The following is a 26527-nucleotide window of genomic DNA, read 5'->3' as shown; positions in this document are numbered from 1 at the left end:
TAACCAAGAGCCATCTCCTTTGTAAAGAATGCAGATAATTTTTTTTTTTCCTGGCAAAAAAAAAAAAAAAAAAAGAGTAACCTGATATGAGTCTGACAGTGTCGTTTAGTTAAGTGCTTCCATCTGTTGCTTGCTATTTCCCTTACTCATGACCTCTCTTTCTCTCTCCCCCTCCTTCTCCTTCAGCCCCTTTGAGGAAAGCAAAGTTTGTGGAGAGCCCTCGAATCCCAGAGTCTGAGCTTGGCTCCCCAACCCTCTCTGCAGCCCAGAAGCTGGACGTTGATGCTTTCTGCCCTGGTAAGCCCCTTGCGAAGGCTCTGCGGGAACAGGGAGAGCAGGCCAGTCCAGCCACAAGGATTTTTAAAATATCACTTTGCCCAGGTGGTTGATTGGACCTCCCCCAGCCCCAGTTTCACTGGCTTGGAAACTTGACTAAGGAATAATTTGGAATTGTTGCCCATTTGTTTCTCTCAGTCCTGCGTGTGGCCGCTCTCCCCTCGGAATAATTTAGAGAGGATAAAAACGAGCCAGTGAGTGCACTGCTTTAAATTTAATTTTTAATGCTGCTCTGCAGAGAGGCTGCAATAAAACCACATTTCAGAAATATCATTAAATCAGCTAAAAAGCCAAAACCGTGGGACCTTGTAACCTGCAGCCAGGAATATCGGGGGGGGGTGGGGTGGGGTGGGGTTTTTTTACTATTATTTTATTTTTAAAGAAACACTGTTTGATTTATGCATCCTGTAGTAGTTGCTCTGAAAAGTATTCATCTTGCTCGAGGCCTCTGGTTGAAACATAAATAGAAGTGGGTCATGTCCCTTCCTGGCTTGACCCCGTTCTCATCCATGGGCTCCGAAATCCCCCCTGAGCCCAGGCAGAGCCAGCAGATGTGTGAGTGAGTGCCTGGAATCCCGGCCTCATTTCCCACATTTCTTCCTAACTTGGAAGTTGGGCAACCTGGGGAGGGCTGGAAAGCAGCAGCAGCCAGTGTTTGGGTGGGTTTTGTGGTGAATCCTGCACTTCCCTGCCCTGGCTTTCCCTCCTTGTGAGCCGAGGGGATCCGTGCTCACTGCAGGCTTTGGATGTGTTGAAATGGTGTGTAAATGTGGGACATGTGCCTCTGAAATCTGCAGCTACAGTAGCCAAGGTCATGCTAATGAATGGCTCTGTGGAATCAGGGGGTTTATTTCCGTGGCTGGTGAACTCGTGGAAGAGCTTCTGGAGCACCCAAAATTGGAGGGATTAATTGAATGGTGTCCAAATTTTGAATGTGGGCTTGCTTTAATGTATTGTGTCTGAAAGAGGAGTTGTCTTAGGAAATAAAAAGATAGTCTCTGTGCTTGGCAGTGCCTCCTTTGAGGCCACAGTTGCCTTGAAAAGTGCTGCTCCTTTTTCAATCACCGTGAATTACAATTAAAATTGTGCTGTTGCAGCCCTTTTTTTCCTGACTGAATGGCTTCCTCTCTCATGTTTATAATTGTTAATAATTATAAACTTATTATGATTGCATCCACAGAGAATTAGAATGGAATTGCAAGTTTGGCTTGAAAAGCATCAGTTCCACATTCCCGTGCCTGCACGTGTGTCTGTCTCCCTCTGCCCCAGCTTTGAAGGGCAGGACTCCTGCCAAGCCCAGGGCTGGGCTCTGGCAGTGGGATCTGCAATTCCTTTAATGCCTTTTTTTTGCTGTTTGATTTCCTCTTGCTGATAGTGGAGTGATCTGAAAGGAAAAGTGGAGTCTTGTACTGCCTGGAAGTGTCGTTAAAGGAACATGAAGGAAGGGGGAAAAGTGACAGCAGGGGGGTTGTCCCAGTGGAATCAGGGAACCATTTATCTTGGAAAAGACCTTTAAAATCATCAAGTCCCACCATAAACCCAACTGTGCCAAGGGCACCACTAAACCACGTCCCCAAGTGCCTTGTTGGTGTACTTGGAATAGGGAGGAGTCTGTTGGGGAAGGGTTTCTGAAGCTGTTCATGGAAGGAAGGTGCCTGGATCTATGGAAGGTGCCTGGATCTATGGAAGGTGTCTGGGTCTATGGAAGGTGCCTGGGTCTATGGAAGGTGCCTGGATCTATGGAAGGTGCCTGGATTGATGGATCCTGCTGGGAAGGTGGCAGTAATGTGAGAGCTGGAGGTTTTGCTGGGCTGGAAGGCTGGATTGAAGGAGCTCAGGAGGTGAGCCCTTGGAAGGAAGCAGGTGGCTGGAGGGGGATCCTTGTGTAAAGAAAAAAAGAAAGAACAAAGATATGGACAACTTGTAGGGACCAAAGGACTTTGAGTCTGGGTGTAGGGTCCAGCTCCTGATGGGAAGGTGGAGGAAGAGGGGCTGAGTCCTACCCTGGACCATGGCAAAGCTTCAGGCACTGCCTGCAGTCAGTTTTCCAGGGAAATACAGCTCCTTTCTTCAGTGTTAGGCTTAGTCTAACCCTCTTCTAAAACGTGTGTGTCCTGTGAAGGATTAATTAGCACACAGGGCTAAATCCTGAGCATCTCCAGGAATGATGGTGTGAGCTGAGAGAAGGAAGAAAATCTGGCTGAAGGTCTGCCTGGCAATGGAGTGGAGGTGGAGTGGTTTGTAACGTGATCCCTGACAAGAAATGTAATTAATTATATGCTTAAAGGCAGTTTAAAACCCTAACTAGCAAAGAAAAGAGAACATTATCTGCTCTGCACCCAGGAATGACGGTTTCAATTGGAGATGCCGAGAGGTGAAGTTTTTGCTCAGTCCCAAAAATGTTTATTTTAAGGCTTCAGGCAAATTTCAGCACATTCCAGGGAGGTGGTTTCCTGAGCAACCACGGTGCCACCAGTGGCCTCTCGTGCTCCTGGGGGGAGGATTGGTTGTGACATCTCCAGGGTGAGTCAGTGTGTGTGGGGTGACGCGCTCCCGACGTTCCAGCTTCGAGGAAAAAGAAAGAACATCAAGGTGCTGAGTGTCTTTTGAGGGAAGTTTTAATAGCAAGGATGTGGTTAAAGTTTTAAGCTTGGTATAATCTTTTTTTTTTTTTTAAATTACATTCGTTGTTTAGAGGAAAGAGTGTAGGTGGCTAAAAATTAATTAAATCTTTTCAGGTGAAAGCAGAAATTGGCCCACATTTTATAGTTGTTGCATGTCACATGATGACAAAAAAGCCGTTTCACGGCTTTGAGAAACCCATTTGTACCAGAATTATATTTCTGTGACTGTTCTTGTGATTGCAGTGCTTGTTCAGAGTTCAGTCCAGCACATTCTGCCTTGGAGTGTCAGCGGAGGAGAAGGAATTGGTTCCTTGTTTCTACCCTATGAGGGTGGGGAGGCCCTGGCACAGGTTGCCCAGAGAAGCTGTGACTGCCCCTGGATCCCTGGAAGTGTCCAAGGCCAGGTTGGACAGGGCTTGGAGCAACCTGGGCTGGTGGAAGGTGTCCCTGCCCATGGCAGGGGTGGCACTGGATGGGCTTTAAGGTCCCTTCCAACCCAAACCCCTCTGTGACTCAGTGACTTAACAGAGACTTTATTGAGAGGATCTGGAAGGTTTCTGATCCTCCCTCCTTGTCTCTCCTGATCCTGCAGACACTGCTCAGCAGAGGTCTTTGTGTTTTCCTTCCTGTCAGCCTTCCAAAGGCAGTGGGACCCTTGGGATGACACCCCCACAACCATCACTGCTCTTCAAGGGGGAGAAGGTGGAAGAGCAGCAGTTGTAGACCTTCAACCCTCCATTGTTCAACTTTTAAACCTCCTCTGCAGTGGTTCTGGTGACTCAGTGTAGCGTGTAGGTTTTTCCCCCACTTCACCACCCCCACTCCCTTAGTTGTGGTCACGAGGGCATCTTCCTTTGAGCTGCTTTTTGTTACTCATGGTGGCTAAAACATGTTTTGACTTCTGAGTGCTCAGGAAACCTCTTGGCAATGGTCAGAGATGGATGGTGCTTTCAGGTAACAGCCCTTTGCCTCGGATTAATGTTTGCAGTTGCATTTTGTGTGATTTATCACCTTGGCGCCGTGTTCCAAAGGCTAAGTGTGTTATGACATTATCTTTTAATTTGATTAACTCCTCCTTCAGAAATTTTGGGACACAAATGTCGAGTGTCTGTTCAGGGGCTGTTTGCTTGTTCCACGTTAGGTTGGCAGGCATCTGTTTCCAGCCCTGATTGAGTTAGGAACCACGGACAGGGAGGGGTGATTTACCATCTCAGCAGCACTTGTGTTCATCTCATCACTCCTTCTTTCTCTTCCTTTGGTTGAAGGATCGTTGAGGTTGCTGTCTGCTTGCTGCTGCTGCTTTCTTATCACCATGTAAAATGTGTATTTCTCGTTTTACACGATCCACACGCTCCCCCTGAATGCAACAAAACATCTCTCAGGTGTTGCAAAAAGCTCTTTCAGAGGGAATGCAGGAACCAGCATTGTGCTCTGATGTTTCCTGGTGAAAATACAGGCAGTGAGGCAAAAATAGCCACAGAATTTCAGCCAGCAGGATCCTGCTCCAACCTCTGTGCTACTGCACAGCGATGGGCTGGGGGAAGGAGAGGGAACAGTCAAACCAGCCGTGGTCTGACAGAGGGTTTTACTGCTGAATCTTGTGGTTGTCCCAGCATTACCAAGCCCACTGACCTGAAGGGAATGGGAAATCGTTGTGATCAGCCCTCATTGCAGGAGAGCAGTAATTTGGCACATCGGTTGCCATGGCAGCGATTGACTTTTCTCCAGCCGCTCTTGGGACGTTGCTGGTTCCTTCTGCCATATCAAGGGATGGAAACAGCTTCAGAATGAACTCCTGGATCGACAAAACAAGCCCCACCCTGGTCTGAAATTCTGGTTCTGAGAGAGGAATGCTGAAGGCATTGGTAGAATTCCAGGTGTGAATCCATTTGGGATTGGCCACAGACCACCTGCTGTCAGGTATCATTGAGTCTGGAGAATAGTGACTGGGTTCAGAGTTTAGGGTTTATTGAATCTTCTTGTCAAAGGGGAGATGCTCAAGAGAAGAAGTGAAAATAATATGAATCCCACAGATTATTGCCATATGTTCTAACTGTTAAATATTTGGAGATGTCATGGTATTCTTGAAGCTTCCTGATGTGATCTGTGAACAACCAGCTTCCCTTACAACCCAGGGTTTGGGTTCATCTCCCTGGGAGAAAAATAAAAAAGGGAAAAAGGAGGGGAAAAGGCTCTTAAATGATCCACATTCCATTAATGTGAAGAACTTCAAAGTGTTGTGACTGCTGCCAAAGATGTCACCTGGATGGTGTGTTGCACATCAAGTACTTCAGCAACAGAAGTTCCTGCAGCCTCCACCTCTGGCTGCCCATCCCCATGGATCCCAGGCAATCTTAACGAGTTGTTTTGCCTTATCAAGCAGGGGTGCTTGCTTTGAGCTACCTGTTGGGGAACAGTAACTTTTTTGTGCTGATACTTGAGCTTATGGAATGTTTAGAGCTTTCTGTCTTATACCAGCAAAGCAACCCTGTTCACTTTGCAGCTGCCACTGCTGGGCCTGGGAGGATCAGTGGGAAACCTCCTCTCCTTCCACATCTGAGCAAGTGACAGATTTCCTGTTGATTGAGTGGCTGCTGCCCCAGGAGTTTCCTTTTCTAGTGGATTATGTTTTGAAGACAAAGGCAGCCTGCACTGGTGTTTCCAGTTCATAGAATCCCAAACTGGTTTGGGTTGGAAAAGACCTTAAAGCCCATCCAATTCCTCCCCCTGCCATGGGCAGGGACACCTCCCACCAGCCCAGGTTGCTCCAAGCCCCATCCAGCCTGGCCTTGGACACTTCCAGGGATCCAGGGGCAGCCACAGCTTCTCTGGGCAACCTGTGCCAGGGCCCCCCCCACCCTCCCAGGGAAGGAATTTTTCCCACTGTCTCATCTAAACCTGCCCTCTGGCAGTTTGAAGTCATTACTGTTGAAGGAGAGGGCAGGTTTTGCAGGAATGCATATAAATTCTGTCTTTTTGAGAACATCTCCATCCCTGGAGGTGTCCAAGGCCGGGTTGGATGGGGCCTGGAGCGTTTGTTTTGCTCTGGGGTTGTGTTCCAGTGCTGACTCTCTGTACCACTTTGGGTGTAGAACATTGTGCTGCAGGCAAAGGGGAGGATTTAGGTAAGTTCAGGGACTGTTCCAGTGGATGGGGTACATGGGATGATGGCAGGTCCTGGACTCTGAGCCCAGATCTCCAGCACTATTCCAGTAGTCTCTGCTTGCTCAAGTGCCTCAAATCACCTCTTCTACAAAGGGCTCCATCTTCAGCTCCTTTGTTGGCCAAATACATCCACCTGTAAAGCAAAGTTATCTATTCTGGATGGGACAAAGACATGGCTAATAATGGGACATCACTGTGTCTTCCACTGGAGTCACTGGACCTTCTAATGATGGATAACATACCTGGAATTTCACTCTGCAGCAGTTTTAGCTCTGGCTTAGATCACAGGACATGGATTTATCTCAAACCTGACAGATTCTGCACAGGTCCAGAGTCTCCTGTCTCAGACCCAGAAATCATATTGAAAAGTTGCAATGGAGTTTTTTTTTCCCCTGTAGGTCTCAGGTAACAAATCTCTCTCCTGTTTGCCTTCTGCCTAATTTCTTTTGGACAATCTATTACACTTGGTAATCAAAGGCATCTGCTGCCAGTATCATTCAAAGTGAAATTTTCAGCTGCTTTTCCACCTTCAGGATCTCAGTTTATTGCTGGCAGAATGGTAAAATGTGCCCTTTGAACTCCCAGAAGTGCTGCCCACTCAGTGCTGAAGGCTCTGGTGTTTCTCAGTGTCTTCCTGAAGTGTCACAGGAGCTCTGGTCTGCACTTGCATTTTATAAGTATCAGTTCTGGCCAAAACTAAATCATTGCCTCTGGACTTTCCCTTCTTTTGGAGAAAAGACCCATCAGTACCTCCAGTTTGGGGAGGATACTGCCTGTCAAACTAGATTTGGGGATTCACTTCAGCCTTGTGCATCCTGTGGGGATGTTCCTGCTCAGCCCCTGCCAGGCTGGATTAGCCGTGTGTTGGCACACGAGGGGTCCCGGAGCAGTGACAACCTGGCCTGGTGGTGACAGCCCTGTCCCAGTTGCCTTTGGGCTCCTGCTTACAGTGCTCTCAATGACTTTACAAACCTCATCTTCCTCTTCAGCTCCTGCAGCTGTTGAGGTCTTTAGGAGCTCTCTAGGCGAAGTTTAATCAGAAGTCAGACTTCACCTTGTGTTTATGCCTGTCCTAAGTGGAAATACTGGGGTGCTAAGGGAGGCAGAAAGGAAGGAGATGATGGTTGCTGGAGTTCTTGGTCATGGTTGTGCTGATTAGTGACTAATTAATGAGTAACCAGCCTTCCCTTTCTCCTCATGGCTCAGATATTTATTCCCAAATACTCCGCAGTCCAAAGGAAGCGCTCAGTAACTCCACTTCTTCTTTCCCCACGATGGTTTGGGCTGCTGTCATTTTGTTTCAGCATTTCATGGAGGCAGACCCTTCCATCTTGATTTTACCAGCTCTAACAGCAGAAGGAGGGCTGGTTGCATTCGTAGGGAAGTGCTCCATTCTTCCATAGGCCTGGTTCCCATGTCCCGGTGCCGACACGAGCCGAGGCGATGACAGTCCTTGAGCCTGAGCGACGCTATGGAGAGCTGCTCCTGAGTGAAAATATGCAGCTCTCTGAAAGCCACACCATGACTGGTGCTCTCCTGCCAGTTGCCTTGACTTCCTCACCCTCCCCAGGCCCGCAGAACAAGAACTTCTTTATCCTTCTCCAGCCTGGCTGTCGTTGCCCCTGTGAAATCGGGTCTCCCCCATCCCGTCTGCTCCGTTCTCCGGGGCAGCAAAGCTGCACTTGGACCCCTGAAGAAAGGAGATCAATTTGCTCACAACCTCCTGGACCACAGTAGATTTTCTGCTTCATTAAGCAGGAGTTTTGATGTTTTATGTCGCTAATTATTTGACTCCAGGTCGCTCAGAAACAATTCCTTTGAATGGGAACACGACTGCTGTGGCCAGCTGCCAGTTTGGAAGCACAGCCTTGCTGGGAAGCACTGGTTGTACCAGCCTGGTGCAATTCCTCCAGTGGTCAGGAACTTACTGCAGGCTCCAAAATTGTAGTTGAGCTGAGACTGTGGCAAATGTTATGGGTGAAATTGCAGATCCTACACTGAGTAACTTCACTGTGCTGTGGGGGGGTTTTGTTTGAGTGGGGTAAGATTTTCATTAATGTAGTTTATGCTTCAGAGAAGCAGTAAATTTTAAATGGATCTCATCCATATGGACAGTAGTCTTCCCTCTCCAATCATTGAAAGGATGTTTAGAACAGCCCTGGACATTGTTTCTGTTTGAAAATAGCACAGAAAAGAATCAGAGAATCATCAATGGTTTGGGTTGGAAGGGGCTTTACAGATCATCCAGTCCCACCTCCTGCCATGGGCAGGAACACTTGGCACTAGCCCAGATTGTTCCAACCTGGCTTGGCATTCTAAAAACTGGTAACAACAGTAATTCTTCCACCTCTGTAGCAGTTTTTATACCCAGACAGAACTTTGGAAATCTTATTTAGCTCTGTGATGGTATAGTGGGTTTTTGAGATTATTGTCAGTGTTGCAAGTGGAAGGTCACAGTTTAGTCTGATTTGCTTTTAATAAATTTGCTCTGGGGATGTGCTGATAGATCAGATCAGGTGATGACAAGGCCTTTGGGCTGTCATTGTCTCTTGCTCAGCTACAACCCCACGACCTCCCAGTTAACAGTGGTCAAAGGGGGACAGAAAAGTCATAACCAATAAAGATTTGGCTCATGATATACTCGTTGGGGTTTGACCTGGCAAAACCATCTTGGGAGAAGGAAAGTTGCTTGTCAAAATGCCCTTCTGCAGATTTTTCTTCCCAAAGTGCTGAAATTGGGGCTGGTTGCTGCCTTGGGGGGAACAAGAAAAGGGTCTGAGCTGGCTCTGCCCCTCTTGTAGCTGCTGAGGATGGAAAGGAGTGTGTGGGCTTTGCAGATGGAAATCTAAATTGATTTTTCACGTTGATGGAAATATCATGTTTTATACATACATAAATAAATGTATGTATTTTTTTGCCCCTGTTAGTTGGGCAGGGTTGGCCTGACCGTGAGGGAGCAGGTTCTGCAAAATTCCTGTGAGATTTCTCTCAGTTTTATGATGTGAGAAATGGGAGGAGGAGGGAATGTGAGAGGTTTTGAAAACCAGTTGCTGAAATTAAAGATATTATTCGGGTGTATATGATGCAACATGCCTAATATAGCAAAATAAAAACAGGTTTTATCAAACAAATAGTATTTAAGGGAGTATTTGTCCTTTTTTGATATTAACCCCCCCACACCTGCATCACTAAGAGTGTAAGACACCAGCCTCAAACCTGTCTGGAATAAAAGGTCAGTTGAAAGACCTACAAATAAATACCAAACAACTTTATTTAGGAGCCAAGGCCTTTAATCAATCAGTGGTGAGTGTTCAGAGCCAGGAGCACAGACCTGTGTTTGTGGTCAGGGGATGTTTTAGAGCTAAAATGCCAAAGCTCTAAAGGAAGAACTAATTTCACCTGTGCTTTCCATCAGGGGGGGACTTTGTGCCTCCATCCTCCTGTCCTTGATTTGTTAAAGAGCTCAGGAACCTTTGCAGGGATCGAAGTGTAATCCTGCTTTCAGGAGATGTTCCACGTGCCCAGGCTCATATTCATGATAATCATGGCCTTTTTTTCCTCTATATCATATTGTTCTGTGATCAGTGCCCTGAATACCCTCTCATTTCTCCCATTCCCTTTTCTTTGGTCCTGAAATCCAGGAAAAACTCATCCCCATGTACATGCAGAGGTGGTTTTATCTCTAGAACATGAAATGCATGGAATTAGACCCTGTGAGAGCAGTGAAGTTCCACTCACTGCCTGCTCTGGCTCAGAAGGGTTTGGGATTAAAAATAACTGTCTTTCTGACAATCCACTTGAAGGAATTATTAAAGGCTTAAAGGAATATTAAAGGACTGAAGGAATATTAAAGGACATCATGAGGAAAGGTGGTGGGGAGGGAGCAGGATTTACGTGCTGGGCCGAGGAGAATTCCTTTTGTTTGAATTTCTTCTGAGAGGAAGTGTCTGTGGAAGTGGTGCAAGAGGCTGATGGAGTGGGATTAATGGTGGGAATCCTGGCAGTTTTCTTATAGAAATTCTTGGATGGAGCAGGAGGCAGTGGGGCAAGGGGAGCTGCACAGGGGGCACAGGTAGAGTTGGAGCTGCAGTTTTACCCACCCAAAGCTCAGTGGCTGTTTTTTGGCACAGGAGGGGGCTCTGGGCTCAAGATCCAGAAGAATATTTACTCTACCACTTGTCAGTGGTGGGATTGGAGTTGGTCAGGTTGTTTTCTGTTGCTCTCACAGAACTATTAATATTTGACTCATGGAATTGTTAAGGTTAAAAAGACCTTTAAGATCACCAAGTCCAGCTGTTCCCCGAGCACCACCACGGTCACCATTAACCACATCCTCAGGTGCCACATCCACGTGTTTTTGAGCACTTCCAGGGATGGGCACTCCACCTGTTCCAGGGCTGGACAACCCTTTTGGTGAAGAAATTTTCCTGCTGTCCAACCTGACCCTCCCCTGGCACAGCCTGAGGCCGTTCCCTCTCCTCCTGTCCCTTGTTCCCTGGGAGCAGAGCCCGACCCCCCCCAGCTCCCCCCTCCTGTCAGGGGGTTGCAGAGCCAGAAGGTCCCTCCTGAGCCTCCTTTTCTCCAGGCTGAGCCCCCCCAGCTCCCTCAGCTGCTCCTGCTGCTCCAGCCCCTTCCCCAGCTCCTTCCCTGGACACTCTCCAGCCCCTCCATGTCCTTCTTGTCCTGAGGGGCCCAAACCAACCCCAGGGTTGGAGGTGCAGTGGTACAAAAATAGACATTTACAGTGCTGGGGTTGGGCAGCTTCATCCCTCAGTGGTTAAATTTTTTTTAAAAAAAGTCTCTTCTCGATGTAAACAAGACTAATAAAAAAATCTTCCATTAATTCTGAGATTAGGGGTATATGCAGGAATGGTCAAGGACGTTTTCCAAATACAGCTCAAGTGTATCCAGAATAATTTAAAGCAGATGTACATAATAACGGGACGGATTCAGGTCACATGGAGAGAGGGAAGTTGTTAGATAAAACTCTGCAGTTATGTAATTGAAGATCAAAATCCAAAATGGTCTCATTTATTTCTGCCCTTCCATAGGTGCCTGCTCTCTGCACAGAACTATTCTATTTTTTTCTTGGCTAATTTAAGAGTTATTCATTTTTTTAAGATGATTCAGTCTCATATTCAGGCAAATTCAGGGATGGTGCCACTTAGGGAACTCTTACCCATTTCTTCTTGTTAGGCACTCACTGAAATAGATTTCAGATGTTTTGGAAGTCAAAGTACAGCCATTAAACCCAAAATATTCTCTGGAGTACAGACTCATTGTTAGTGTCTCCCAGGGGCACTGCCCTCCATCATTTATCTGGAATTAGATGATGGTGCCTATCAAACCAGTCACAGCATTACCAAATAAATCATAAAGAAATTTCATTTGCTTGTAAGCAATTGCAGCTGAAATGTGTGGCAGCTTTCATGCAGGAATTGAAAGGAGGGGAGAGAAACACTGTTTGAAAATTATCACGTACAAAACCATCGCATGTTTTGAATGGTTTCTTGAAAAGAGCGACCCTAATAACTGTTGTGAAACGCTATGTTTGATTTTCAAGGAACGCTCTGAACATTTATGAGCACTTATGAACTCCATCCTGCTGCCTCTGACGCTGGCAGAGGTGTTAAGAGCTGACCCCTTCCAAAATCCGAAGGGTATTTGTAGGTAAGACGTGTGCAAGAGCTGCCAGGCTCCGTAAAATTGCTCCTAAATGGCCTAAATCAGGTAAATTCCAGGGTGAATTGCAGAGCTCTGCTGACGGGTTTAAAGTGGGTTGAATTTTTTTGAAGGGAGGAAGGATCCAGGGGTAGAAATTGGCTTGACAGGCTCAGGTTGTGATGTTTCTAATTTGCATTTTTTTGCGGTTCAGTTTTAAAAAAAAAAAAAAAGAAAGAAAAAGTCATTAACTTAAAAGGATGGCAGAGGTAGCTGGCAGGTGTGGGGGTGTGCACTGCTGGGATCTGCTGCAGCTGTTTAAAATAAAGGGAAAAAAAAGGTGGATGTGTGAGCCTTGGGTATCTTCACTCTTTTTGAAGTGTCTAAATAGTTGAATGTTGGATTTAATTATTAGTAGCAATTAGTTAAGTGTAATATTTGACAATGACATATTTGAGATGTTTGTTATCCTGCAGTGTCAGGCGGGTGAGGAGCTCTCGGGCAGGTTGGTGGTGGAGATGCTCTGTCTCCTCCTGCATCCCACGTTCTCCTTCACCCCACGGAGCTCCAGTGACCTCATTGCTGATCCAGCCCCGCTCCCAGCCCTCTCCCAACCAATCCATGGATCAGTCAGTCAATCCCCAGCAGCTTTTCTGTCCCCCAGCCTGCCCTGCCTTTGGCTCCACGTGCTCTCCTTGGCCAAACAACCTCCCGGCGTCCCCGACCCCCCATCTAATTAACCTTCTGCTGCTCTCCCTGCCCTTCCCACCTCTTGGGGCATCTGTTCCAGTGTCATTCAATCCAGAAGCAAAATAAACAGTCAGGAAAGAATCATGGTGGAGAAGTGGAAAAATCCCATATTCTTGTTTCTTTTAGTTTTGTACGTCATGGAATGGTTTGGGTTGGAAGGGACCTTGAAGCCCATCCAGTCCCACCCCCTGCCAATCCCTGTCCAACCTGGCCTTGGACAATTCCAGGGATGGGACAACCCCAGCAGAACACGACTCACCTTGTCTATAATCACCTTTAAAACCCACTTCCACTGGTGTCCCCTTTGCACCCACTGTTACATTTACTGACCCCCCACAAAAAAACGCCTTTTTTAAACGTTACTAAAAATGATTCCCCAATAATTTAATAGGGAAACTTCTCCCCACTTGGAATTGGCTGTGTTTAATTGGAAGGCCAAGTGCTCCAAGCCTGGAGTCAGCATTTCAGGTACTGAAGTCAGAGATTTACGAGCTGTTGGCCATTGGTCCAAGGACTTTCATCACAGATCCAGCCTGTGCAGAGCACAAACACATTTCAGGGAATTGCTTATTTCTAATGGCATAAATAAAAATCCATGAACAGCTCCAAGACAGATTAGTCTCCAAAGCCTGCAGCCTGCTTAGAAGCAGAGGTAATTTGTCCAAGGAGTACAGGGATTATTTATTATTTTTTGGTAAGAAAAATGTAAGCAACCAGCCCTCCTTTGCACTGCAAAAGCAAAAGAATGCAAAAATAAGACATTCGGAGTCTTTCTTAGTGAGCTGTACAGAAATGAAAGGTATCCTCTAAAGAGTGAAAGATAATAATAAAAGATTGTATGAGATATGCAACTGAATTTTAGGTAGTTGATAGAAATGATGTTGAAGGATACTTCTCTTAATCCTTAATCTTTGGAAAAAGCAGGTAACTGCAGGATTATATGGCAGAAATAAATAAAAGCTCTCAAAGAGACGTGAAACAGGGTGTCCTTTTAGAATAAAATACTGCCTGTGTTTAGGTTATTTGGCATTTTTATCTCCCAGAGCATAAGAACTCTGGGAACAGGAGCTGAGAGCCTGCAGATGTAACACTGCTCCGTGCCTGGAGTGATCCAGAGCAGGACACACAGAAGGGAAAATCAGGAGGGCAAGAGGTTCCCGTTCCCAGCACAGAGCCAGGGAAGGGAGGGAATTCCAAACCAGCCCCTCAGGCTCCTGTCCCTGTGCCCAGTGCTCCCTTAGGAGAAGTCCTGTCTTCATGGTGATGGAAAAGCAATGGAAAATCCAACATAAATGTGGCTTAATTGCTCTGATTGAAGGTCCCTTCCAACCCAAAGTGTTCTGTGGTTCCCCTCGGAGCCAGGCTGGTTCCTGGTGGGTACCAGGCTGGGTCACTGCTGTGCCCATTCCATGGGCATTTCCCTGCAGAGTCTTCTCCCTAAATCCTCTCCCTCACAGCCCAACTGGGCTCTGTCAGCCTCTGGTGAACCCCAGCTCTGCTTTCCTGAGCTACAAACCAAAGCACTCCAGAACCATTTGTGTTAATCCAAAGTTCCATCGTGGAAAACAAAGAATTGCCCCCTTTTTTTTTTTTCCCCCTCCTAAAGAAGAATTGTTTCCCTTGTTTTCATTAAGAACTGAACTCAGCCCTCCCTGCCACGGTGAAGTTGCTGAGTAGGAGTTACCACGAGTTAGGGATGTGTTCAAGACTTGTCTGCTCTGAAGCACTTGGAAGACCTGGACAGGCAAATGCAGCTGACTTGGAGATGGGATGTGGCACTTACGTGGCTGTGGAATGTTGGGAGAGAGTCCCTGAGCACAATTCCATGAGGCACAAACGACAGGAACAGCCAAGGAATGCTGTCAGCTGCCGTGAAAGCCCAAGTTCTGTGGTCTGATGGCCACAGGGAGCTGACAGAGACCTGGCTGGGTGGGTGGGTGGGTGGGTTTGAGTCATCTCCCAGCACAGCAGCACATCAGCTCCCAAGAACCCTTTTCCTCCCGTAGTTTTATGTGTGTTTATATAAAATTATAAGCTTTGTGCTGAACATAAAGGGACAGCAAGTTACACAGAACTCTTAAAAACCCTCGTGCACGTGCAATGAGTCAGGGAGGGTTTTTTATTCTTCTTCAAAATTCCTGGCACTGAGCTTTTAGTGCTTTTAGTGTTACTGACTGTTGATGCAGAGGCACATGAGCTGGTGCAGCAAGTGCAGCAGCTCCAGACCATGGTGAGCATGTTGGATGCACTGATGGATTTGGGGTTTGCACGTGCCCAGCTGGGCAGGGTGTTACTGGTTGTGGATGTACCAGAGGTTGCTTGCTGGAGCTGGCTGGGGGTGTGTTTGAGCTGCTGTAGCTGGTTACAGCTGTGGTGTCAGAGCAGCTAAAAATACCTCAGGCCAGTTCAGTTATCAGCTCTGTGCTCAGATTTCCCTGGTGAGGCTGCAGGAACCGAGTGTGCTGAGGCGAGTGTAAAATGTGGCTGCGGCACCGACTGGATGGCACACGTGGGAGGGGAGAAAAAAACAACTTCTACCCTTTCCTTGAACTTAGGAAGAGAGTATTAGGTCTTACTGTCAGCCCTGAAAGGCAACTTACAGCTTCTTTCCATAATACCCATTCAAGGCACCTCGGAGCTGTGCTGTCTCTTCTTTGACACTCAGTTAAACAACTGCACGTGTTTTTTAAGACCTAAGGAGGGAATAATCCAGTACAGTGGAGCTTTGCTTATGTTCAAAGTGATCTGTACTTTGAAAGCCAGGTTATAATAAAATAATTGATAGTTCTACATGGAATGTGGAGCTCTCAGAGCTCAAGCTGTTGATACCCTGAGCCACGAGCAGCATCTCACAGGTCGTGAGCATGGAGTGATGGGACAAGGGGGAATGGCCTTAAGCTGAAGGAGGGCAGGTTTAGATGGGATATTGGGAAGGAATTCTTGGCTGTGAGGGTGGTGAGACCCTGGCACAGGTTGCCCAGAGAAGCTGTGGCTGCCCCTGGATCCCTGGGAGTCTCCAAGGCCAGGTGGGATGGGGCTTGGAGCAACCTGGGCTAGTGGAAGGTGTCCCTGCCCATGGCAGGGGAGTGGGAATGGATGGTCTTTCCAACCCAGACCTTTCCATGATTCTCTGAATTTCAATCACAGAATGGTTTGGGTTGAAGGGACCTCAGAGATGTTGTGGTTCCATCCCCCTTCCATGAGGACTCTTATCAAAGCAGACAGTTATTATCCTCTGTATCTTCCATATTCCAATGCAGTGACCTGGATAAGCTTGGAATTTTCTTTATTTTGCAGGTGAAAGCCAGTTTTGTGCCTGGTGGGGATTTCTTAGGGGGTAGTAAAAAAAAGAAAAAGAGGAGTTTAAGGACAAGTTTAAACTCAACCTCCGAGGAGTGAGTTTGGTTTGGAAGTAGTTCCCAACGCTGAGCTGAAGGAAACTGGCTGTGCCCAGTGCCCTGCAGCTGCCCCAGCATCACCTGGGCACTCCCAAATCCTCCCAGGTGGGCAGTGCAGAGGTAGATCCAGCTGTTCCTTTCTGCCCAGATGTGTAACCAGTGCTGTTTGAGTATTATTAATACCCCAGTTCTGAAGGCAGAACAAGGAATGCACAATAAACTTGTAATGATTCAGAACCTCCATATCCTGGGTACAGCTATTCAGGGTAAAGTCTGAAAGTCTTCCTTTTGCAAGGAAACAAAAAAATAACCTTGGAAACAAAAGTCTCTCTAATTTTCATTTTACGTAAGTGCCTGTGTTCTGGCTTGGGCTCCCAGAGACAGTAAATGCCCCCAGACTGACTGTGGGTGGTCAGCAGTTCAGCAAATTGGGCCATCCATCTAAATTTGTCTCTCTCAAATCTATGGGATTCACGTCACCGTTGGTTCCAGCAGTACAGTGGGGATTCAATAACTTAAAGGAAGGCTCCTGTGATCCTCCTGTATCATCCATTTTCATAACAGTGAAGCCACCCTGGAAGGACTGTTCCAGATGCTCGGCCCCCAGAGCTGGTGCTGGAGGAACACAGCCCGTGGTTGCACGGGAGACGCTCTGGGGTTTTTAATTTGCAGCAGTGAGACACCAGAAAATCGCTGTAACCTTGGGTGAGCTGCACACTGTGGGAGTAAATGGGAATTTCTGGAAGCAACTGGCTTGAATTTCCTGAGGTTTTTGTACATATCCCACGTTCTGTGATCTGTGGGTTTCAGTTACAGTTATCAACAAGCAATATTTTATGTAAGGTAACATCCTTTTACTGGAGCTGCAGCCCAAACCAGGACAGAGCTGGGAAATGGAGACGGGCTCTTTTCCAGATTGTACATTATCAGATGAATAATTAACTGTAGACTAATTGCAAATCCTAATTAGTCTCCTACAACTGCACTAAGCACAGTATTGCTTCAGTGTAACGTGGCAAGAGCTTGACCTTCAGGTTTGACCCTGCTGCTGGTGTGATGTGAACTTGACTTTCAGAACCCAATTTCTGTGTGATAAATGCAAGTTAAAAACCTCCACGGACTTTTGTTATAAAATTAAATGGATGCAGAAGTGCCAATAGCCATGCCTGGCCTTTTCCTGGTGTGCATTGCTAGCTGGGAGCTTTTCTGTGCCACTTTTCCTTCAGGTGGTGGGAAAAAATCAGGAAAAATTATCTGGAGTGTTGGTTTTGGTCTATTTTATAGACTTGATGGGGAATTGGCAGGTGGACTTTGAGTTGTGGCCCACAGGGTGAGTGCAGAAGGTGGGTTGGAGTCTGGAGAGGCTTGATTTCTATATAACCATGAGCAAGTTTGGGGACAGTAGGTGACAGCAGAAGGTGCACATGGATTTTTTGTCCTGATCTTTCCTCTTAACCACTCAGAAGCACAGGTTAGCTGCTCTGCAGCTCATGGAATCCCTTCCAAACAGCACCTGTAGCCTTGGCTTCTCTGTGAGTAACTTGTAGGCAGTTCCTGCGTGAGGGAGGAGAACAAATGCTCTCCTTTCTCCAGAAATTCCCATTCTCCAGCGGCTGTGGGACAGCAGGATGCTGGGGTTTGCTTCCATGGGAGACAATAACAAACAATGAGAGGAGGAACTACAGCTAACCATTGGAAAAAACACATATTGACAATGAATGACCAGCACAGAATGGGTAAAACAGGCCCGAACAACATGAATAACCTGAAAACCCGGATCCCACGGGCGCAGCGGGAAGAGGTGGCGGCGGCGCGTTGGCAAAACCCCTGAGCAGCAGCCAAGGTAAACAATTCCTGTCTGAATCTGGTTTTTCTTCCCGTTTAGGTGACGCTGAGCAGGAGCTGGGACCCCCTCCATCCGTAGATGAGGCAGCAAACACACTCATGACTCGCCTGGGCTTCCTCCTCGGAGAGAAAGTCACGGAGGTTCAGCCAGGGCCCCAGTACAGCATGGAGGTGCAGGACGAGAACCAGGTATGGCCCCCCCTGAGCCCTGCTGGCGTGGATTGGGATGAGTCTGGAGCAGGGGAGAGGGTGGGTGTTGTCTGACTCCACGGCAGCCAAGTGTGTCCCAGTGGTGCTGAGGGAAAGGCTGTGTCCCCTCGTCCCGCCGTGACTCAGGGATCAGCTGCTGCCGAGTGGAAAAGCTGCTGTTGTTTTTCTGTTACTGCAAATATAGGAGTGGGCAGCGTTTCTAATCAGATTACAGTGACCAAAATAAGCTGTTCTTGCCTCTGTCTTTGCTGTTTCAGAAGTGCTTTAACATAAAGGCTCCCGAGCCCTGCACGAGGTGGAGGGATGTGGTAATAGCCTGATTTTACAGATAGTCACACTTCTTGCTCGTGTTTGCCCAACAAGGTGATTTCATGCTTGAAAACAGATAGAGAAGGCAAATCATAAAATCTTTATTGTGATGGAGCTTGTTACATCCCCCCTGGCTGGCTGGAAAGCAAAAATCCTCCGGGCTGTGATATAGATTTTGTGGAAACTGCCTGAGCCTGAATTTCTCCCTCCTTCTCCTCAAGCTGGGACGATTTACAGTGTTGGTGGGATGAGAATGAAACTAGGAGACATTTCCATCCCCATTTTTTTTTAAGTGACAGGTGGATAGTCCCAATATGTAGCAGAAGAGGATGAAACTCAGCAACCACTTGTAATTCTCTCTCATTTTAAGAGTCATCGTGTGGCTCTGCACAGGTCAGTGAGATATTCAACACAGGTGTAATTCAGAGGACCTGAATTCCTTAAAAAAAGAGTTGGTGAAAAGTAGCAGCCAAGAAGAGCCTGTCCTCATCACAGGAAGGACATGGAGCTGTTGGAGCAAGTGCAAAGGAGGCCACTGAGGTCCCAGAAGGCTGGAGCCCCTCTGGAGAGCTGGGGGGGTTCACCTGGAGAAGACAAGGCTTCACTTGTCTTGAGACAAGTGATGGAGGGACAAGACAAGGGGGAATGGCTTCCCACTGCCAGAGGGCAGGGTTAGATGGGATATTGGGAAGGAATCCTTCCCTGTGAAGGTGGGGAGGCCCTGGCACAGGTTGCCCAGAGAAGCTGTGGCTACCCCTGGATCCCTGGAAGTGTCCAAGGCCAGGTTGGGTTGACTGACACAAAAGGTTTTTGATCTCCTGGGCTAAAGTTTGCTTGAGAGCCAAGAAATGTAGTTTTGTCAAGTTTTTGTCTTTAACACACACATTTTAACACTTTCATTCAATTTTTTAATGCAAGTTGTGATGGATTTGAAATGGACTTTACTATACATTGGGCCAGAAAATGTCCTTTTAACAGACACCTATTTGAACTGAATACTTCAAAGCAAAGCAGAGCTTTCTACTATAAATGGTTCCTTTTGTTGTTGCCTTTTGACAAAAATTAAATTCCCATCTTTTCTCTGAAGCCAAAGATGTCTTTGGAGAATAAATAAAAGAAAGAATCTAAAGAGAAACAGCAGAGAGTTGTCCTCTAAAATAGATTGGTATCTTGGGCTGTGTGCTAATTTTTGCATGAAAAAGTTTTCCAGGGCCTTTGAATGCTATTCATGTGCTGGAGAAGATAAAGAGAGGCTGGTTCCTCAATTACCAAGTTAATTTTTCCCTTTCTTTGTGAACATCTCCCGCTGTCAGCACTTGCCCAGAATCGTGGAATGCTCAAGGTTGGAAGTGACCTCAGGAGAAATCCCATCCCATGGGCAGGCAGGGCTGGGTGCAGGGAGGGACCCTGGTGCTCAGGGTGTGTCCAGGCAGGGGTTGAAGATCTCCAGGGGTGGAGAATCCATGGGCTCTCGGGGCAGCCTGTCCCAGGGTCAGCCACTTCAGCTGGGAAGAACTTTTCTAACAGAAAATATCCTTGGTCAAACCCGTGACTGTCACTCCTTGTCCTTTCCCTTTTCCCTTCTGGGAGGAGCGTGGTTGTGTGTTCTCTCCAAGCCCCTGCAGGCAGTGGAAGGCTGCAGCTATCCCTAAATCCAGTGGAGTTGTCCCTTCTCCAGGCTGAAGGAACCTTCTCCATCAGCCTCTCCTCCTGCTCCTCCTCCTCCCCTCTTCTTCCTCCTCCTCCTCCTCCTCCTCCTCCTCCTCCTCCTCCTCCTTCTCCTCCTCCTCCTCTCCATCAGTGTCTCTTCCTCCTCTCCATCAATCTTGCCTCTTCCTCCTCTCCATCATCTTCTCCTGTACCTCAGCCCTACCCATCCCACATTTTTGGGGCCCTCCTCTGACTCTGCCATCTCCCACTGGCTGTCCCAGGACACAGATCCTGCCCAAGCTAAAGTTGCTTCTGAATGGCTGCAAATCTTGAGAAAACCTCTCCCAACTCTCCTTCCCAAATTCAATGTCTTCCTCTACCCTGTGTCAAGTCATGTTGAAAATCACACAGTGAGACATTTGTGGGATTTGCAAAGATTAATTCTCCTATTACTCACTGATTAATTAAAATCTGATTGAGACTTTGACCAGTAGTTTGCACTTGAATTTAAAACTGAGAACAATTGGTAGGGTTTTAATGTGTTAATTTGCATGGGCTGGGCAAAGAAAACTATTTTGGAGCAAAAACTGCTGCTTGTTATTCCAGCCACGCTTTTGCCCTCTCAGGCAATAATTGTTTGCCATCTCACCAGTGCTTGAGCTGAAGGGAAGGGAAGGGATGGAGATGTTTGCTCTGAAACAGCCCCAGTCTGTTCATCTCTTATGTTGCTTTTCCTCCAGTTGCCTTACTTTGAATATGTCCAAGGATATATTCTCTAATCCAGATTGCAGTTACATGGTATGTTTTCTGTGCTGTCTCTCAATGGTGATTTCCTTATTGAGAGATCTCAAATGCTGAAGATTAAATTCTTTCTCTCCCACTTTTTGGGAAACTCTTTCTAACTGCACTGGTTGCCAGAGCAGCACAGAGGACACCAAAAAGCTCTGGCAGAACAGTGTAATTTTTCAAATCTTAGTGAAAATGTGACAGATGAAACAGCAGCAATAATAATACAGAATGTTCTGTCAATGGAAATTTATATTTAAAACTCGCACAGAGGAACATTTTTCTATATCAATACAAAAATAAAACATGTCAATCAATGCCAAGTGATATACCATGTTATTTTATTATTTCCAGTTGCAAGGAGCTTGTTCTTCAGGAGCTGCATTGATAACACTGCAAATAAAGGAACTTATATCACTTCTGGCATTTCATGAAACAATAGTGTTATCAGCTGGAGGGAAGATGAGTGTACCATCCTTGCACTGAATTTTAATTTGCTTTAAAGTGCAGTGTTTTCTGTGATTTAAAGTTAGTGGATGTTATTTTGTACTGAGATAAGTTTCAGTGGGGATTTGTTTAAAATGACAGTTAAAACAAAGACACAGAAAAGCTTCACCCTAAGGAATTTATAACAGTCATAATGCTTCATGTTCTGGAAGGTCCCACATGTGAGCTGATGGAACTTTTAGATGCTGTAGTTTGAGGTTGGAAGGCACCTCTGAAGATCATCTAATCCAGCCTTCCTGCTTGAGGCAGGGTCAGCTCAGGTTGGCTTGGATTATTCCCCACCTGGAATACCAAGCACAGTTCTGGTGCCCCAACATAAAAAGGACATGGAACTTGGGAGCAATTCCAGAGGAGGCCACAAAGTTGATAAGGGGAACTGAAGCCAGGCTGGAAAAATGGGGCTGTTCAGTCTGGAGAAGGGAAGGTTGTGTGGAGACCTCACAGCACCTTCCAGTGTCTGAAGGGGCTACAGGGAAGCCAGAGAGGGACTGGACTCTTCATGAGGAACTGGAGTGATAGGACAAGGGGGAATGGCTTTCAGCTGAAAGAGAGTAGGTTTAGATTGGATATTGGGAAGGAATTCCTCCCTGGGAGGGTGGGGAGGCCCTGGCACAGGGTGCCCAGAGAAGCTGTGGCTGCCCCTGGATCCCTGGAAGTGTCCAAGGCCAGGTTGGACGGGGCTTGGAACAACCTGGGCTGGTGGGAGGTGTCCCTGCCCATGGCAGGGGGTGGAACTGGATGGTCTTTAAGGTCCCTTCCAACCCAAACCATTCTGTGATTCTGTGATTCTCTTATAAAATCATTTGGGTTTTGGTTATCTCTGTATCTCCTGTGTCAGATGCTCCAGTCCTTCCAGCAGCCCTGAGGTCCAGTGTCCTCTTGTACTGGGGAGCCCAGGCCTGGGTGCAGCTTCCAAGTGTGGTCCCAGCAGAGCTGAGCAAGGAGAAGCATCACCCCCTTCCCCTGCCAGCATCTCTCTTCCTGACACAGCCCAGGGTGCCCTTGGTCTGCCTTCTCCAAACCTCCCAAATTATACTGCCTTAAGCTTGATGTAGTTCATTGGACTATCAGTGAATTCAAGAAAATATTGGGAAAAGCTGATTTAATAGCTCAGGTGCTGAGGGAGGCCCATCAGCTGTGATACATCAGAAGGGAGTCCCACTGTGCTGGGTAGCTCAGTGAAAGCATCTGTGTGGCCCAGAGCAGCGAGCCAGAAAGAGCCCTGTGTCAGGTGAGATTAAGAATAATAATGAACCCCAGCAATTCTAAAGGGAAAAAACCACTGCAGTATTTGCATTGAATACTGACACACGAGTAGCTTTTAATTTGGCCACTAGAATGAACAGAGATAATGTTGCAGAATTAAAAGCAGATTTAGAAAAATCAGGAGGGTGATCAGACATCTGAGGAGATTGCAGTGTGAGGAGATGGAGAAGGTTTGTGGGGAGAGAAGGCTCGTGATGGGTGATGTAACAAATGTGTGAAAGCAGAACATGCAGGGAGCCAGAATTCCCAGAGCACTCAGCTTGCCTGCAGCTGCTGGAAGGAAAAGGAAGGGTGTTGATAGGTGCCAAGAACGTGAAAGAATGGAAAATAACAATAGCTGGGATCCAGCAGTGGCTCTGCAGATGGGATGGGGAGGGCAGAGCATTGGTTTGCCTCTCCCGAGGGGTTGGAGGGGTGATGGTGTGTTGGCAGCCATCCTGTTCTGGGGGGGTTTTAGAATCACAGGATTGTTAAGCCTGGAAAAGACCTCCAAGATGATCAAGTCCAACCTTTGACTGAATCCCACCATGCCACTAGACCATGTCACAGAGTTGTTGTTGTTTGTTGTTTGTTGTTTGAACGATTCCAAGGGTGGAATTGTTCCTGCACTGAGCAGCCCCTTCCAGTGCCTGACCACTCCTTCAGTGATGGAGTTTTCCCTAATATCCAACCTGACCCTCCCCTGGCTCAGCTTGAGGCCTTATCCTGTCCCTCATTCCCTGGGAGAAGAGGCCAACCCCGATGGATACCAGAGGGAGATTATAAATTCTCCTGGAAACCCCCACCCGGTTCGTTTTCCGCCCTGTTGGGATCTCTGCGTTGATACCCAACCCCTCGGGCAGAGCTGTGACATTGGCACTGCCTCCCTGCCCTGCTGATGTGCTGATCCATGTTTGGGATATTCTGTAATTGAGTTGGCATCGATTCCCCTCTCCCTGGGCCGAGGGGCTGCCCCGTCCCCCACTGCCAGGGATGCTCCGTGTTGCCTCCGGCACTGGGCTGGTCACACTCTGAGTGAGGATTTTTACAGCTCCTGTTGGATAAAGTGGGATTCTTCCTGGTAGCTGCACACAGTAGCTGCCTTCTAATTTAATAAACAGTAAATCTTTCCCATGTTCTGCTTGCAAAAGTCCATCCCGGACGTTTTTTTAAGCTTCAAATATGGAATAGCGAGGAGGAAATAAAATTAGGTGTCAGGCCCCTTCTGCAGTTTGCACGTGCTCTCTGTGGTCACCTTGGGTTCAAATGCCAGGAAAAAAAGGGAATACAGATCCATACAATTGTTAGGGAAGTGTTCACACAGAATAAATCTTATTCACACAGAATTAAAGAAATCTCAGTCAAATTCCAAACGGGAATGAACCTCTGCTGTTCCCTCCTTGGGACCAGGGTCATTTAACAACGAGTGAAGTGTTGTCCACCAAGCCAACAACAGCAGCACTGCAGAATTGGCCATGCTCTGCAGTGTCCTCCCTCTGCAGAACCCAAAAGATAAATTTAAGGGAGGATCACATGCTCAGACCCCTTTTTTTTAATGCTTACTTCTGTATCTGGTAGCCTGTGGTTGAAACAAGGGCTTTGTCTTAAATTGAATTCAAGAATGATTTTGTTTTCTTAATAAATCAGTCAGGTGGAGAAACTCCTCCAGGTTCCTTGCACACAGTATCTAGAGGGTCTTTCCAAAACAGCTTTTGAAACAGCATCTTCTTTGTGCTCCTGCGTTTTTTTGGTTTGGTCTGCCTTTAATAATTTATAATCTCCCTCCGGTATCTGTTGGGGTCGACCTCTTCTCTCAGGGAACAAGGACAGGGTAAGGGGAAATGGCCTCCAGCTGAGCCAGGGGAGGTTCAGGTTGGATACAAGGGGAAATTTCATCACTGAAAGAGCAACATTTTCCTTATTATGAGCTTTTTCTTTTAAACTTTCTGTGGTGGCAATAGTGAGTCTGGGCAGGGAAGGGCAGTCTTGTATCTAGAAAAGGATCTTGAGCTTCCTCTCTGCAACAACCACTGTTGTTTTCCTTGAATGGAGGAAAAAATCTTAGAGCACAATAAAACCTGCAGCCCCACGGAGGGTTCTGAGCAGATGGAAACAGCCCAGAGGTCTTTGTGGGATTTCCTGGGTATGATCTTTTAAAGGTGAGATCCCACCGTGTGCTTCCCACCCAGAGATCTCCTCTTCCAAGAGAGGCTCAGAATGTAGCTCTCTAGCATGATTTTTGCTCTTTTTTGAACTTTCAATTCAAATCTGACAAAATGATCAAAATTCCTGATCAAGTGTGGAATCAAGTGGTAAATCCCACTGTTCATTTTTTCTGTGATTCCTGTTGAAAATGTGGAAGTTGGGATCTCTGAAGGAGAAAATTAGCCCAGTGTCTGTTTGCCACAGGTGGGAGGTGGCCTAGGGGAAGTTTGCATTTTGAGCAGTAAAGCACTTTTTACCTTCCCCACACGAAGCAAATCCTCAAGTGTGAGCTGTGAAGGACCCCCCCCTCCATGCCTGGCTGTGTAAAACCACTGTTGTTTTCCTTGAATGGAGAAAAAATACTAGAACACAGTAAAACCTGCAGCCCCAGGGAGGGTTCTGAGCAGGTGGAAATGGCCTAGAGATCTTTGTGGGATTTCCTGGGTATGATCTTTTAAAGGTGAGATCCCACCGTGTGGTTCCCATCCGGAGATCTCCTCTTCAACAGAGGTTCACAATCTAGCTCTCTAGCATGGATTTTGCCTTTTTTTTTATACTTTCAGTTAAAAAATTCCTGATCAAGTGTGGAATCAAGCCTGTGGTAAATCCCACTGTTCATGTTTTCCGTGGTTCCTGTTGAAGGTGGAAGTTGGGATCTCTGAAGGGGAAAACGAGCCCAGTGTCTGTTTGCCACAGGTGGGGGGTGGCCCCATTTTGGACAATAAAGCACTTTTTGCCTTCCCCACCCAAAGCAAGCCCGGTGTGAGCCGTGAAGGACCCCTGGCAGTGCCTGGCTGTGGGAGTGACGTGTCCCCTCCCTTGCAGAGCTCGGCGGTGACGCAGCGCATCAGCCCCTGCTCCACCCTGACCAGCAGCACGGCCTCGCCGCCCGCCAGCAGCCCCTGCTCCACCCTCCCTCCCGTCAGCACCAGTGTCACGGCCAAGGACTGCACCTACGGAGCCGTCACCAGCCCCACCTCCACCCTGGAGAGCCGGGACAGCGGCATCATCGGTGAGTGCCCGGCCCGAGCCCTCCTCGGGCGCTGCTCGGCCCCGCGGGATGGGCTGGGATGGGCTGATGGGGTTGGTTTGGGTTTGGGGGGCATCTTCAAGATTGTTCAATTCCAGGGGCTTCCACAGAACCTTCTGAACTTCCGCTAGCCCAGGTTGCTCCAAGCCCCGTCCAACCTGGCCTTGGACACTTCCAGGGATCCAGGGGCAGCCACAGCTTCTCTGGGAGTTCCATTCCAGCCCCTCACCACCCTCACAGGGAACAATTTCTCCCCAATATCCCATCTAACCCTGCCCTCTGGCAGTGGGAAGCCATTCCCTCTTGTCCTGTCCCTCCAGGCCCTAGTCCCCAGTCCCTCTCCAGCTCTCCTGGAGCCCCTTTAGGCCCTGGAAAGGGCTTTAAGGTCTCCCTGGAGCCTTCCTTTGTCCAGGCCAAGCAATCCCAGCTCTCTCAACCTGTCTCCAGAGCAGAGGAGCTCCAGCCCTCTTGGCATCTCCATGGCCTCCTCTGGACACACTCCAGCAGATCCACATCCTTCCTGTGCTGGGACCCCAGAGCTGGATGCAGCACTCTAGTTAGCTAATAGATATTATTTAGGTAATACCCCTGTATTTGCTGATTAGGGAGGTGGTTTTGCATTATTCAAGTTATAACTGCAATGACCAAGGTGAACTGGACCCCTGCATAGCAGTTGGTAAAAATTGGGAGGTAAGAGGTTGATAACTTTGCATCAATTAATTTACTTTTAGATCTTATTTATACGGTGAAAGAGGAAGCCTTGGGCAGAGCTGGGTTAAATCAGCACAGATAACCAGGTGCTCTAG

General features: G+C 47.4%; 1 protein-coding gene across 8 annotated transcripts in view; it reads left to right on the top strand.

Annotated features, from left to right (window-relative positions):
* The window catches only part of TANC2 (tetratricopeptide repeat, ankyrin repeat and coiled-coil containing 2), a 237374-nt gene that overhangs the window by 115666 nt on the left and 95181 nt on the right, over positions 1 to 26527 (top strand). For 7 of the 8 annotated variants that reach the window (XM_051768653.1, XM_051768650.1, XM_051768651.1 and 4 more), the window contains 3 exons: positions 187 to 297; positions 17820 to 17968; positions 25517 to 25703. In XM_051768653.1, the coding sequence (XP_051624613.1) occupies positions 187 to 297; positions 17820 to 17968; positions 25517 to 25703 (447 nt within the window). The remainder of the gene's footprint in view (positions 1 to 186; positions 298 to 17819; positions 17969 to 25516; positions 25704 to 26527) is intronic. The other variant, XM_051768652.1, reaches the window with a different exon arrangement.

The sequence above is a fragment of the Manacus candei genome, unplaced genomic scaffold, assembly GCF_025592945.1.
Source record: "Manacus candei isolate 608988 ecotype Guabito, Panama unplaced genomic scaffold, ASM2559294v1 h1tg000096l, whole genome shotgun sequence".
Classification (NCBI taxonomy): Eukaryota; Metazoa; Chordata; class Aves; order Passeriformes; family Pipridae; genus Manacus; species Manacus candei.
This window is presented reverse-complemented; position numbering and strand designations above follow the sequence as displayed.